Genomic DNA, 14,350 nt, shown 5'->3' on the forward strand with positions numbered 1-14,350 from the left:
GAGCAGTTTGGATTCAAAATTAGACCTGACCCAATCCTGGGTTCTTTCTACTCCAGTAGATGCTGCTTTGGGGATGACCCTTCAACTGGTAGTTACTTGGCTTCCCTACCCAGGGAGCATCCCGGCCTTCTGCTGTCAGACCCGGGTCTTGCCTGCCTGATGGGCTTCAGGGAGGAGGTGGCCCAGACCCCCGTCCAGCACGTGGCACAGCCCCAGGAGCAGTAAAGGCCTGGCTGTGGGCCCAGGACCCTGCTGGGTGGTCCTCCACGGGCTGCGAAGGCTGAGCTGCCCCCCTCCAGACCCCTCCCGCCAGCGCATTCCTGGCTCCCCGGCCCCTCCCCTGGCTCCCGGGCCTCCCAGCCCCCTTCCCCGCTGGCCCAGCCCGCGTCTGAATCTGCTTCTGATTCCAGCTCTGCCGATGAGGCCCCCTCCCCTCCCCTCCCTGCTTCCCGACCGGAGCAGCCCCGCCCCCGGCTGGGCCCTGGCTTGCGCCTGCTGCGCCCCCCACCCCCTCCTGGCACAGCTCGTCCGCCCTCGCTGCAGCCGGGAGGAGGCGGCGGCCCGTGCACCGCAGGCCCCGCCCGCCCACGGTCCTTCCCGGGAGGCCGGGAGACCTGCTCCGCCCGGCCCTCGGTGGGTGAGTGCGAGCGGCGGGTGGGGCCTCCGCGGACTGAGGCACCGGGAGCCGGGGCGACGCCTGTCATCGCTCTAGGCCCAGCGGGAGGACGCGCCAACATCCCTGCTGCTGTGCTGAGCCCGGGGCGTGCCCGCCGCTGCTCCCACCACTGGGCCGGGCTGAGGCCGCCCGGGGGCCCTGTTCCTCGGCATTGCGGGGCCTAGTGGGCAGAGCCGCGGAGGGGGCTTCTTCTCCCCGAGGGCAGCGTCTTGGGGCCCGGCCGCTGGCTGACCCGCAGCGGCTCCGGCCATGCCTGGCTGGCCCTGGGGGCTGCTGCTGACGGCAGGCACGCTCTTCGCCGCCCTGAGCCCTGGGCCGCCGGCGCCCGCCGACCCTTGCCACGATGAGGGGGGCGCGCCCCGGGGCTGCGTGCCGGGCCTGGTGAACGCCGCCCTGGGCCGCGAGGTGCTGGCGTCCAGCACGTGCGGGCGGCCGGCCACTCGGGCCTGCGACGCCTCCGACCCGCGACGGGCACACCCCCCCGCCCTCCTGACTTCCCCAGGGGGCACGGCCAGCCCTCTGTGCTGGCGCTCAGAGTGGCTGCCTCGGGCACCCCTCAACGTGACTCTCACGGTGCCCCTGGGCAAGGCTTTCGAGCTGGTCTTCGTGAGCCTGCGCTTCTGCTCAGCTCCCCCAGCCTCCGTAGCCCTGCTCAAGTCACAGGACCATGGCCGCAGCTGGGCCCCTCTGGGCTTCTTCTCCTCCCACTGTGACCTGGACTATGGCCGTCTGCCTGCCCCTGCCGATGGCCCAGCTGGCCCAGGGCCTGAGGCCCTGTGCTTCCCTGCACCCCAGGCCCAGCCTGATGGCAGCGGCCTTCTGGCCTTCAGCGTGCAGGACAGCAGCCCCCCAGGCCTGGACCTGGACAGCAGCCCAGTGCTCCAAGACTGGGTGACCGCCACCGACATCCGTGTAGTGCTCACAAGGCCTAGCGCGGCGGGTGACCCCAGGGACATGGAGGCCATCGTCCCTTACTCCTACGCAGCCACTGACCTCCAGGTGGGCGGGCGCTGCAAGTGCAATGGACATGCCTCACGGTGCCTGCTGGACACACAGGGCCACCTGATCTGCGACTGTCGGCATGGCACCGAGGGCCCTGACTGCGGCCGCTGCAAGCCCTTCTACTGCGACAGGCCATGGCAGCGGGCCACTGCCCGGGAATCCCACGCCTGCCTCGGTGAGGCCTTGGAGGGTGGCCTGGGGACCTTGGACCCAACCAGTCTGCCCCTGACCCATCTCTCCCTGCAGCTTGCTCCTGCAATGGCCATGCCCGCCGCTGCCGCTTCAACATGGAGCTGTACCGACTGTCCGGCCGCCGCAGCGGGGGTGTCTGTCTCAACTGCCGACACAACACCGCTGGCCGCCACTGCCACTACTGCCGGGAGGGCTTCTATCGAGACCCTGGCCGTGCCCTGAGTGACCGTCGGGCTTGTAGGGGTGAGCCCACCACCAGCCACCTGCGGGCCCTCATCCTCTGGCTTCCCAGATCCCCAGACAGGCTTCTGACCAGGCCCTTCCCACCTCTCCTCAGCCTGCGACTGTCACCCCGTTGGTGCTGCTGGCAAGACCTGCAACCAGACCACAGGCCAATGTCCCTGCAAGGATGGCGTCACTGGCCTCACCTGCAACCGCTGCGCACCTGGCTTCCAGCAGAGCCGCTCCCCAGTGGCGCCCTGTGTTAGTGAGTGACCCTGCCCTGCCTCAGCCACCAAGCCAAGGCCACCCAAGCTCCCTGCTGTTGTCCCGTCTTTTCCCTGAGCCCTGCAGATCTCTCTGCTCCTCCATCGCAGGCCATTCTCCCTCCCTCTCTGCAGAGACCCCTATCCCTGGACCCACTGAGGACAGCAGCCCTGTGCAGCCCCAGGGTGAGTGGCCACAGGACAGGGCCCCAGACGGGCATGACTTTGGGTGAAGGGGCTCTGGGAGGAGACGGTGGGGAAAGGGGGGCAGGGGAGTCTGTCAGCCTCCCACCCTCTACCCAGACTGTGACTTGCACTGCAAACCTGCCCGTGGCAACTACCGCATCAGCCTAAAGAAGTTCTGCAGGAAGGACTATGGTAGGTGCCCTCAGGCCTCCCGCGGACCTTCCCTCCTCCGCCAGCTTCCTCTTGGAACGCCTTGACCCTTGCTGGGCCCCAAGGCCCATCCATCCTCATCCCTCAGGTCCCCCACGGGGGGCGGCCCCGCTCCTTCAGCCCGCACTGTCCTCCGGGTGTCCTCCCCATGCCTCCCTTTACCCCGGGCAGGCCGCCGCCTCCTGACCCCACCCCCTCTCACTCTCCCCGCAGCGGTGCAGGTAGCGGTGGGCGCGCGCGGTGAGGCGCGCGGCGCGTGGACGCGCTTCCCGGTGGCCGTGCTCGCGGTGTTCCGGAGCGGAGAGGAGCGCGCTCGGCGCGGGAGCAGCGCGCTGTGGGTGCCCGCCGGGGATGCAGCCTGCGGCTGCCCGCGCCTACTCCCTGGCCGCCGCTACCTCCTGCTGGGTGGCGGGCCTGGAGCCGCGGCTGGGGGCGCGGGGGGCCGGGGACCCGGGCTCAGCGCCGCCCGCGGAAGCCTCGTGCTTCCCTGGAGGGACGCGTGGACGCGGCGCCTGCGGAGGCTGCAGCGGCGTGAGCGGCGAGGGCGCTGCAGCGCCGCCTGAGCCCGCGGGCTGGGCAGGGCGGGCGCCGCTCCCACATCCAGGCGCACGTTCACCCGGTGCCTTCGCCTGCCAGGAGTCCTTGCTCGCGTCGCGCGTGTCGCCACCTAGGCCGCCGCCGTCCCCGCCGGCAGCTCCCTCTGTACCTCCCGTCTGGCCCCGGGGGGATGTGACCGGCGCAGCGACAGCCCGCCCCGCACAGAGGCGGGTGATATGGCACACCCAGAGGACCCTATGGTCTCCTGCCCCCTGGCTGCTGGCCCTGTCCCAGGGGCACTGTGATACCCGGAAGGCTGTGAATTCCTCGTGATGCCAGGCCCTCTCGGGGATCTCAGATCATCCCCGGGGCCGCTGTGATGCACACCCCCACCCGTGCAGCGACCCGCCAGGGAGCGCGCTGACCTCCCCAAAGACTGTGGCCACCGCAGGCGCCTTGGACCCCCATGGGGGGACAGGGCGTCCCCTGCCTTCTGCAGCCCCGCGAGGGCGGTGGCCTTGGCCCCTGCAGGCTGGGCGTCCACGTTCGGGTGCCCCGCGGCGTCTGCTGCCGGATCCCGCATCTTTCTTGGCCGCCTGTGTCCGCGTCTGCGGGCTCTGTCCGGCCATCCCTCTCTCCGCCGCGTCTCTGACCTTCGGCGCCACGGCTCTTCAGCTCAGGGCCCGTCCCAGAACCCCCTTCCAGCCCTTCTCCCCCCGCTCGGGAAGGGACGTCGCGCCCACGCGGTTCCAGATCCACGCGTGACCCGGCCAGGCGGCGACTCCGACAGGCAGCTGTCCGGGCCCCCGATGCACTCGGCAAGTCCCTGCCGACCCCCGTCCCCCTTGGCTCGTCTCCCCGGGACCGCACTGCAGTTGCCTCCCCTCCGCGCGGGACCGGTCCTCAGCCGGCCCCTGCTTCCGCCGCAGCAGCCGCCGACCACCAGCGCGCATGCCCAGAGCCGGGCAGGCCGGAGGCCCGCGGGCGCTCCGGAGCGGGCACAGGGCGAGAGCTCGGCGGGGGCGGGGCCCAGCGCGCGCGTGCGCAGAAAGGCCGGCGCGGCGAGCTGAGGAGAAAGCGGCGCGCGGAGGTGGGTGCGCTCGGGGTGTGCGGGGGGTGCGCTGCGGTGTGGCCCGGCCAGGTCCCCGCTGTCACCGCAGTCGACGCGTGCTGGGGGCGGGAACGTGGGGTCCCGGCTGCGGGCCCCATTCGAGGCGGGGATCCCCGGCCACGCGCTGGTTGGGGGCTCCGGAGCCCGGCACTGCCCGGCGCTGCAGCTGCGGCTTGGCCTACGGGCGGGGGCGCAGGAGCGGGACCCCCTGGGTGCGAGGCCCGATCCCCGCCCGGTCGCTGGCCCGCGACTCGGCCCGGGGCATGGTGTCGTCGGGAAGGGTGACTGTGTCACTCTTTCCTTGGGGCGTTTTCCGTCTCCGCAGGGTCGGAAATCCTCTTCGGGGCTCGGTGAGATTGCAACAGATTCTGATAAGTCCTGCCCTGTGGACCTGGAGCAGCCCCGGGCCCCGCCCCGCCCTGCCCAGGGATGACACACGCCCCCACCGCCCACCCGCTTGGGGGTCCGCTAGCCCCCGGCCCTGTCCAGTGGGAGCCCCTCTGGGTGCGCCTTGCCAGGCTGCCGCTGCACTCCGGGCCCTGGGAGGTGGGAGCCAGGGACCCCCAGCTCCGAGCCAGCACAGCGGAGGGGAGAGCCGGCCCCACCTGGGCTGGGCTGCACCTGTTCCCGCCCCCTCCAGGCGGGAGTCCCCGCGGGCTAGCCACAGGCTTTCTTTGATGGCCGTGCCCCTCAGGGAAATGCGCTTCGGACCCCTGGGTTACTGCTTGCGGGGGTGATATTAAAGGCCAAAGGTTGTCTAAAAGCCACCTGGGTGGTGTGGAGGTGCAGGTGGACTGTTAGGTTGGTGGCTGTGGTTGTGAAGCCGGTGTCACTGTCTTTCTCCAGCAGCTTTTTCCAGAAAGGGGGCGTCAGCCTGCCCTTCCAGGGCGATAGAAGCACTAGCGGGTGATTTTTCCCTGTTTTGCTGTGTTTGCTCCGGAGTCACCAGGTGACTTCCAGGCAATGTGCAGAAGGAACCGTTCCATTATTTGGCACGTGGGCCGTTTCCTCCACCCGAGGTCCTGGGCTCTGTCTTCACAATCTGTCCTCAGCACACAGTAGGCACCTGTAGATGTTTGCTCAGTTGCAGCGGAGACAAGCAGTCAGTTCTTTTCATTTTAAGGAACACAGGCTGGGAAAAAAAACCAATCCAGATAAGAGAACATCAGGAAATCTTATGCAGATTTTACAGTTACTGTTCCTAGCCTGTGGCATGACCCCTGCGTGCCCTGCCTTTTATTTTGAGGGTTGATCCTCATCTAATCTGAGCACTCAGATAAAGGCTTTACATAGAGTACTAATTAGAGAGTGCTTGCTCTACTTAGAAGCCTGTCTTTCCCTGTGAACGGGGCTGGAGCCACACTGTTCATCTTTGCTTCCCCCTGGCCTGGCCAGGGCTGGGCCAGAGGTTTTCTCTACATGATGGTTGAAGTGGATCAAGGTCCTTTTGTCAGAATGATAGATGTGAACTATTGCAGTTGCTTTCCACTGGGTTGAGGGTGACCTTCTGAGATGCAGAAGTAATCTAGGCAGGGTTTTCATAACAACAGTAAATTTGGCCACCCAGGGTCTGTAAAGTCACCTGCAGGGTAGCCTTACTAGCTCTCGCTGACCACACCTGCCAGGATTGTCCAGCAGGCTCGAGTGACCTTGGGCATGCAGTGTTGCTCTTAATTATCTGCAGATTGAGCCAAGCTCAGAAAACATATTAAATGTTTGCCTTTAGATGGTTTCTCGTTTAAAGTACATAAGGACGATGAAGCAGGTTATAAAAAAAGCACTTAACATTTACCTTGTTGAATGTTTTCCCTGTCTGTGCATGCCTTTTCTGTTACGACAACTCTGTAAATGGAAGAAATAAGTCCTTTTCTTTTTATTTTTTTCTCTTTGAGAGGGAGTCTTGCTCTGTCGCCCAGGCTGGAGTGCAGTGGCAGGATCTCAGCTCACTGCAAGCTCCGCCTCCCGGGTTCACACCATTCTCCTGCCTCAGCCTACCGAGTAACTGGGATTATAGGCACCCGCCACCTCGCCCGGCTAATATTTTTTTTTTTTTTTTTAGTGGAGACGGGGTTTCACCGTGTTAGCCAGGATGGTCTCGATCTCCTGACCTCATGATCCGTCCATCTCGGCCTCCCAAAGTGCTGGGATTATAGGCTTGAGCCACCACGCCTGGCCAAGAAGTCCTTTTCAACTCAAAGCAGCAATTGCAGTGGCTGTTTCAAACATTGCCTGTCAATTGGAGATAAAATCAAAGAAACACAACCTCAGGCTTTTTACTGAGGACCAACTTGAATTCATTATTCAGTGATTTTCTGTATCCTTTCAACATGCGTTTATTAAGCCAGGTGCAGTGGCTCATGCCTGCAATCCCAACACTTTGGGAGGCTGAGGTGGAAGGATTGCATGAGCCCAGGAGTTCGAGACCACCCTGGGCAACATAGGGAGGTCTCGTCTCTATAAAAAATTAGCCAAGTATGGTGGTATGTGCCTGTGGTCCCAGCTACTTGGGAAGATGAGGCAGAAGGATCACTTGAGCCTGGGAGCTCAAGACTGCAGTGAGCTGTGATTGTGCCACTGCACTCAAGCTAGGGCGACAGAGTGAGACCCTGTCTCTGAAAAACGAAACAACAAAAATGCATTTATTGAATTCACACTTCATAGGAGGCACCATGCTGTGCGTTCTGTGGATTCGGTGTTGAGTAAGACTTGGTCTCTGCCCTTGACCTTATAGTGCAGTGAGGAGACAGGAGAATAAACACAAGGTAGAAGCTCCAACAGAGGTGGACAGAGCCTTCTGTGGGCGCAAAGGCATGGCATCCAGCTGGATTGTGGTGGGGGTGGGGCTCTGAGACGGACTTGAGCTTCATTTTGAAGGATGATCAGGAGTGGCAAGAACAAGTGAGGGAAAGCGCCTTCCCCCAAAGGAACAGTGGATATAAAGTGACGGGCGTGGTGCCTGCCCACCAGCTCTTGGGAGAAGGGCAGTGGTGGTCCCGGGTTAGATGGGGTGAAGTGAGTGAGCTGGGCTGACAGCAGACTGGGAAAAGCCTTGATTGCCACCTGGGAGTTTGAATTCACCCAGAGTGGCATGAAGCCTCTGAAGATCTTGGGTTTGTGAGTGACCTGATCAGAGGTGGCCAGGGAGGTGAAGGGCCGCACAGAGGCCATGGCCGGTTGAGGGACTGTCATGGCACACCCAGAGAGACATCAGCACAGAAAGGAGCAAGACTCAGCTGGGCCCGGGGGCTCACACCTGCAAGCCCAGCATTTTGGGAGGCCGAAGCAGGAGGCTCGCTTGAGCCCAGGAGTCACAGGCTGCAGTGAGCTGTGGTTGTGCCACTGCACTCCAGCCTGGTCACCTCTGTTTTGGAAGAAAAAAGAGAGCAAGACTCTGAGACAAGTGGCTGCAGGATGGGAAGAGCCAGAGAGGAAGGAGAGGATGTTCCAGGATTGAGTGGCGGGCAGTGCCACACCCCATGCAGAGTGTGGAGGGAGGGAGCAGGCTGGCACTGTGTGGAGAAGGCGATGAGGTTACTGTGAGACGTCTGGGCAGTAAGCACATGTGTTTTGGCCTGGAGCCAAGGAGAGCGTACTAGACGAGAGCATTTTGGGGATGCTGTGTGCTGTCCAAGCTGGGGGTGGGTTGGGTCTTCCCAGGAGAATGTGTAGAGTGAGAAAAACAAAACAGAACCCTAAACCTTGTGGACTCCTAATACAGTCTTAAAACAAAGTCAATAAGGTAACAGAAGGCCAGTCGGTAACCCGTTGCCTTTTGTGGGAATGGGGCAGAGTAGTGGGCTTTTAATTTTCTTTTTTTTGAGACAGAGTCTCGCTCTGTCACCCAGGCTGGAGTGCAGTGGCCAGATCACAGCTCACTGCAAGCTCCGCCTCCCGGGTTTACGCCATTCTCCTGCCTCAGCCTCCCGAGTAGCTGGGACTACAGGCGCCCGCAACCTCGCCTGGCTAGTTTTTTATATTTTTTAGTAGAGACGGGGTTTCACCGTGTTATCCAAGATGGTCTCGCTCTCCTGACCTCGTGATCCTCCCGTCTCGGCCTCCCAAAGTGCTGGGATTACAGGCTTGAGCCAACGCGCCCGGCCTTTAATTTTCTTTCTTTCTTTCTTTTTTTTTTTTTTTTTTTTTTTGAGACAGGGTCTTACTCTTTCTCCTAGGCTGGAGTGCAGTGTCAGGATCAATGGCTCACTGTAGCCTCGACCTTCTGGGCTCAAGAGATCCCCTTACCTCAGCCTCCCAAAGAGCTGGGACTATAGACTTTTTTGTTTTCTTTTTTTTTTTTTGAAACAGGATCTCACTCCCATTGGCCGGACTAGAGTACAGTGGTAGGATAATGAGATCGTGGATCACTGCAGCCTCAACCTCTCGGACTCAAGCAATCTTCCCACCTTAGTGTCCTGAGTAGCTGGGACTACAGGTGCACACCACCACACCCAGTAATTTTTGCATTTTTTTATAGAGACAGGGTCTCACTTTGTTGCCCAGGCTGGTCTCAAATTCCTGGGCTCAAGCAGTTCTTCCACTTTGGCCTCCCAAAGGGTGGGATTACAGGCGTGAGCCACAGTGCCTGGCCTGGGCTTTTAATTTGTTGCAGAAACCCAGTGTGTCTCTTGGAGTGAAGGATGGAGTGTGGGACGGGGGCATGCCAGTGTCCTTACAGTGGCCTTCCTGTCTCATGTGTCTATTTGCCTTTTGGGGAACCTCCAGCTTCAGTGTCATGCTTCTCAAAGGACCTAGTTCACCTGCAGTCCAAGGGTTGCTCCTCTTGGAGCATTCCCACAGGTAGGGCTCTGGAAAAAGCCTTTTCAGACCCAGAGACTGAAGGCTGCAGAGCCCTCAGGGGCACCTCACTCTCCTTCCAGAACCCTGTTTCTGTGTGGTCCATCAGCATTGGCAGCAGGCACAACTTTGGAAAAAATCTACTAAGAACAGAGGCCGCGCATGTGGTGCGTCCCCCACCCCCCCATTCCCCCACCCTGAGGGGCCGAATGGGTGAGGCTGGGGAACGGGTGTGCTGCAGAAGCAGCCCCTATCTGCTCGCGGCCGGCATGTGGCCCCCAGGGCTGGCTGAGCCTCTGGATAAGGTTGTGAGCTGTTATCTACACCCTCCAAGAGAACCTGCTCACAGGGGCGCAGGCTTCACAGCCTCTGAGGACTGTGCGTATGCAGCCATGGCTTCCTGCAACCCTCCCCAGTGTGCTCTCTTCTTTTTTTCTCTCTTTGTTAATTTTTTTTTTTTTTTTTGAGATGGAGTTTTGCTCTTGTTGCCTAGGCTGGAGTGCAGTGGTGTGATCTCAGCTCACCGCAACCTCTGTCTCCTGGGTTCAAGTGATTCTTCTGCATTATCCTCTCTAGTAGCTGGGATCACAGGCATGCGCCACCACACCCGGCTAATTTTGTATTTTTAGTAGATACGGGGTTTCACCATGTTAGCCAGGCTGCTCTTGAACTTCTGACCTCGTGATCCACCTGCCTCGGCCTCCCAAAGTGCTGAGATTACAGGCATACCTGCCTGGCTGTTGTTTGTTTGTTTGTTTATTTGTTTGAGATGGAGTCTCGCTCTGTCGCCCAGGTTGGAGTGCAGTGGCGCGATCTCGGCTCACTGCAAGCTCCGCCTCCTGGGCTCACACCATTCTCCTGTCTCAGCATCCCAAGTAGCTGGGACTACAGGCGCCCATCACCACGCCTGGCTAATTTTTTGTGATTTTAGTAGAGACGGGGTTTCACCGTGTTAGCCAGGATAGTCTCCATCTCCTGACCTCGTGACTGCCCGCCTTGGCCTCCCAAAGTGCTGGGATTACAGGCATGAGCCACCATGCCCGGCCTGTTAATTGTTTTTTTTTAAGAGACTGGGTCTCGCTCTTTTGTCCAGGCTGGAGTGCAGTGGTGCAGTCATGGCTCATTGCAGCCTCAACCTCCTGGGCTCAAGCCATGCTCCCACCTCAGCCTTCTGAGTAGGTGGGACTACAGGTGCATGCCACCACACCTTCCTGATTTTTTATTTTTTTGTAGAGACAATATCTTACTATGTTGCCCAGACTGGTCTCGAACTCCTGGCTCAAGGGATCCTTTCGTCTCAACCTTCCAAAGTGCTGGGATTACAAGCATGAGCCACTACACCGGGCTGTTCCCTTTTTCTTTTTTTTCTTTTTTTTTTTTTTGAGGCGGAGTCTCGCTCTGTCGCCCAGGCTGGAGTGCTGTGGCCGGATCTCAGCTCACTGCAAGCTCCGCCTCCCGGGTTCCCGCCATTTTCCTGCCTCAGCCTCCCGAGTAGCTGGGATTACAGGCGCCCGCCACCTCGCCCGGCTAGTTTTTTGTATTTTTTAGTAGAGACGGGGTTTCACCGTGTTAGCCAGGATGGTCTTGATCTCCTGACCTTGTGATCCGCCCGTCTCGGCCTCCCAAAGTGCTGGGATTACAGGCTTGAGCCACCGCGCCCGGCCCCCTTTTTCTTATAGGTCATTGAGAACACACCACAGGGGACCTGGGAATCTACTGAGGATACAGATTTCCCATAATCTGAAACTGTGTGTCTGCCTGATTGTTACACAGTTTTAATTGGGTGCCACACACCGAGAGAGATTGTTTGCTTGTGGGCCATCCTGTTTCCAGTAAAAGCCTTTCCACTCACTGTGGCATGCTAAATGGAGCTGATCACCTGGATCCCTTCAGCCTTTCCTTGAATCCTTTCCACCCCTTCCCTAAATATCCTCTGTGATCCCTTTCCTGGCAAGGGTCCTTCTGGCCTTCCTACCTTGGTAAACCTGTGGCCTTAGAAGGATCGAGGTGTGGACATTAACTTTTCTGCCCTGGCGGCTTCCTGGGCTGTCCTCTCCCTGTTCCCAGCACTCAGGAGCACTGCCCTTTCCTGGCAGCCTAGTAAATCCCAGGCCTCTGTTTTGGGCCCTTTGGCTTCTTGGTGCCTGTTATGCTGAACCGTAGAACTGTCTTAATTAGAGCCCCAAAGGACACTCACTGGCCAACGCGCTTATGGAGCGTTGGGTAGCTCTGACCAGGCTTGCCCTCCAGGGCCCTGTCTTTTGACCACGCTGTCTCTATCACTTCTGAGGCTAAGGCCTCCTCACACTGTAAGACCCAGCTGAGGCAGGCGTTGGATCTGGGAAAGCACCCTGTCGCAGCACCTGCACCTTGAATTGGCATCGTCAGTACACCTGACCCGGGCTGGGGTGGGGCCATGCCTCTGTACTCCTCTGTACTCAGGTACCTGGCACACTGGCATTCAGGAAGCGTGCCTTGAATGCCTGTTAAAATGATTAGGACCAGACGTGGTGGCTCACACCTGTAATCCCAACACTTTGAGAGGCCAAGATGGGAAGATTGCTTGAGGCCAGGAGTTTGAGACCAGTCTGGGCAGCATAGTGAGACTTTGTCTCTACCAGACTTAAAAAGTAAATAAAAATAAAATGATTAAACCTGCACGACTCCACCCTGAGCTGGATCTCTCCTTAGGTCTAAAGACACTTGCTGAGAACCTGATGTGAGCCTGGCCTTCCAAGGCACACCTGTCACAGGCTTGGAACTCAGACCAATCGAAATCCTGCGCTGCTGACAGCTGAGCTCTCTTCCTCTGGTTCTCCTCCTGGGTCCTGGGGGGTATTTTTCTAGACCTGCTGTGGGGAGAATCTTTGGGCTCAGATGGTAAAGATCCTGAATTACCAGAGTCCTGTGCCAGCTCTAGCCCCTGCCTTTGGGTGGACCAGACCAGGCCGGGGAAAGAAAGATGTCTGCCTATGAAAGGGAACAGGGAACTGTCTTGAGTGGCTGGCCAAGGTTGAGGCTCAGCCTGCCTCTGCTCAGGCTCCGAGCAGTAGGCTCAGGAGCCACAGTTAGGCACGTTTGCACTGCTGACCAGCACAGGCAGGCAGACCAGCTGGCCCGTGGTGCGGTGACTAACGCCTCGTTAATGGTCACACCCCTTTTGTACCTGGCACGTGCCCTCCATTGTGTGCCTCCAGCAAAGAGCCCACTATCAAGTTCCCCAGGCAGCAGCTACTTGTTAGTCACTGTGGCATGTCGGTCACCATTAATATTTGGAAGATGCCTATGCTCTGCTTCAGGCTGAGGCAAGCACCCCTACCTTCCTGTCATGTGAAGATGCCTGCAGGAAAGGTCACACCTAGGGTTGGTGGACTAGTAATGCTCCCTGTTGTTATTTGGCCTTCAAAATTAAATTTATCTTGGGCCCAAGTGGTTTGCGATTTCTCTGAGTCTCTGCCTGTTTTCTTCTCTGTTCCCTCCTTCCCAGGATACACTGGACATAGTGTGAGACACTTGGGTGGGTGGATAAGGCAGCACCATGATGGTGGGTGCGCTGGGTGAGGGTGAGGACAGATGTGGACAGGAGGTGTGGAGCTCTGTGAGGGCTCGGCCCTGCGCCAGAGGTCCCATGGAGGCCTGTGAAGAAGGGGCAATTGTACTGAGAGCAGAAAGTGAAAGGGGACAGGTGTGTCCTGCCTCTCTGGACAGTGACATTCCCACAGTAGTGTGGGGACTGCAGTTGGCACTATGTAGCCAGGGCTCCTGAAGCTGTTGTCCGAGGGGCAGGGAGGGGCCAGGTCCTGAAGGGCGGAGGACACCAGGAGAGGGTTTTGGGTGGAGAATGGTGACTGGGTGAAGCCCTGAGCGGGCAGGAGGCTGGGAGTGGGAGCTGAATTGCGCTGGAGTCACGTGGAGTGTGAATGTTGTGAGCGTCCCGGAAACAGCTGGGAAGCAGCTGGAGGGACGGGCCTGGACCTCAAAGAAGGATTCTAGGCTCAGGAGAGGGTGGGCTCCATTGGAGAGACAGGCACAGGAGCTGGAGGAGCAGCCGTGGAGAGGTGAGGAGATGCCTGGCAGGGAGGCAGGCGGGATGAGGCCCAAGGCAGCTGGGAGATCTGGCAGCCAGCGCGGCCAGCGGCGGGAGGGCCGGAAGCCGGGTGTCATCTGCTCTTGCCAGCAGCTCGGCTCAGAAGAAAAACGGAGGAGAGGTGGAGCTGGAGCGGAGCCCCTGGCACTGTGGTTTGCTGTGTTTGGGGCCCGTGTCACAGCACTGGGGAGCCTTGGAGAGAGATGGGGAGCTAGGGTCCCCAGAAGGTGAGAGCCAGGACTGAGGGGGGCCTTGGTCTGTGGTGGGAATGCAGAGAGCTGGGAAGCTTCTGCCTGACAAGCCCCCTTTCTTGGGGTGGAGTGGGTGGGACGGGGCGGCTGTGAGCTGGAGAGGAGACAGTGTCAGTGAAGTGTGCCGCAAAGGCTGCCAGGTGGCACCGGGGGCTGGGCCACTCGAAACCGCTGAGCAGGCGGCAGGACTTCTCCCTCTCCCCTCAGCTGTTCTCGTGCCTCAGGCTGACTTCCTCGTGCCGTTTATCCATATGGCTGAGACAGGAGTGTGGGGTTGGCGGGCGGGAGTTGGGGCTTGGCGTGACGGTCCAGGCTGAGCTGGCAAGAGAGAAAAGCCAGAGCGGCTGGTGGATGGGGCAGTCGCAGCTCCGAGTGGGAGGAGGGCACTGAGGGCTCCAGGACGGGGTATGGGCGGGTTTATGAATGTGCCGCCTCTGGAGTGGGTGGAGTGGTTTTCTGGAATGCCCAGGGACTGGATAAAAAGGTAGAGATGTAAAGGCTTTTAAAGTTCTAGAGGCCACGGAGCTTCCAGCCAGGACTGCGAACTTAGCCCTCAAGGGAGGGCAGCACAGAGAGGAAGGCCCTGAGCCGGAGAGAGAGGAGGTGGGTGGTGATGGTGAGAGCCTGGCTGCTGCTCGGCCCAGAGGAGGAAGGGTACATTCAGGAGAGGACGAAGACTTGGGAGTGGTGTGTTTGCTGTAGAAAATTTCCAGAGCAAGAAGGCAGGTTGGAAGCAGGTGCCGGGGGTAAAAGGCATATAACAAGGTAAGGAGATGTGGGTGAAGACCGGTGGCTGTGCTCACCGTGGTTAGTGACACT

At 59.9% G+C, this 14,350-nt stretch overlaps 2 protein-coding genes across 15 annotated transcripts in view; both read left to right on the top strand.

The window, feature by feature from the left end:
- The first annotated feature begins 514 nt into the window (after nt 1–514).
- NTN3 (netrin 3) lies at nt 515–4,378 on the top strand. Its single transcript, XM_005590983.5, has 6 exons — nt 515–1,853; nt 1,925–2,113; nt 2,208–2,357; nt 2,491–2,541; nt 2,659–2,733; nt 2,965–4,378. Exons 1-6 carry the CDS (start codon nt 926–928, stop codon nt 3,312–3,314), a joined length of 1,743 nt encoding a protein of 580 aa, XP_005591040.2. The 5' UTR covers nt 515–925; the 3' UTR covers nt 3,315–4,378.
- The window catches only part of TBC1D24 (TBC1 domain family member 24), a 28,565-nt gene continuing 18,543 nt past the window's right edge, over nt 4,329–14,350 (top strand). For 6 of the 14 annotated variants that reach the window (XM_065537059.2, XM_074028597.1, XM_015442570.4 and 3 more), the window contains exon 1: nt 4,329–4,378. The gene's annotated coding sequence lies outside the window, so the exon portion shown is untranslated. Of the gene's footprint in view, nt 4,379–13,146; nt 13,252–13,359; nt 13,508–14,017; nt 14,297–14,350 lie in introns of those variants that run through there. The other 8 variants (XM_065537061.2, XM_074028598.1, XM_065537063.2 and 5 more) reach the window with 3 other exon arrangements.

The sequence above is a fragment of the Macaca fascicularis genome, chromosome 20 (assembly GCF_037993035.2).
Source record: "Macaca fascicularis isolate 582-1 chromosome 20, T2T-MFA8v1.1".
Taxonomy (NCBI): Eukaryota; Metazoa; Chordata; class Mammalia; order Primates; family Cercopithecidae; genus Macaca; species Macaca fascicularis.

Excerpts from the sequence above, each read along its gene's own strand:
- NTN3 (XM_005590983.5), top strand. The coding sequence starts at position 926 with ATGCCTGGCTGGCCCTGGGGGCTGCTGCTGACGGCAGGCACGCTCTTC. Across the intron at positions 2,358-2,490 it reads CCCAGTGGCGCCCTGTGTTA|AGACCCCTATCCCTGGACCC; the intron begins GTGAGTGACCCT and ends CCCTCTCTGCAG. Across the intron at positions 2,734-2,964 it reads GTTCTGCAGGAAGGACTATG|CGGTGCAGGTAGCGGTGGGC; the intron begins GTAGGTGCCCTC and ends CTCTCCCCGCAG.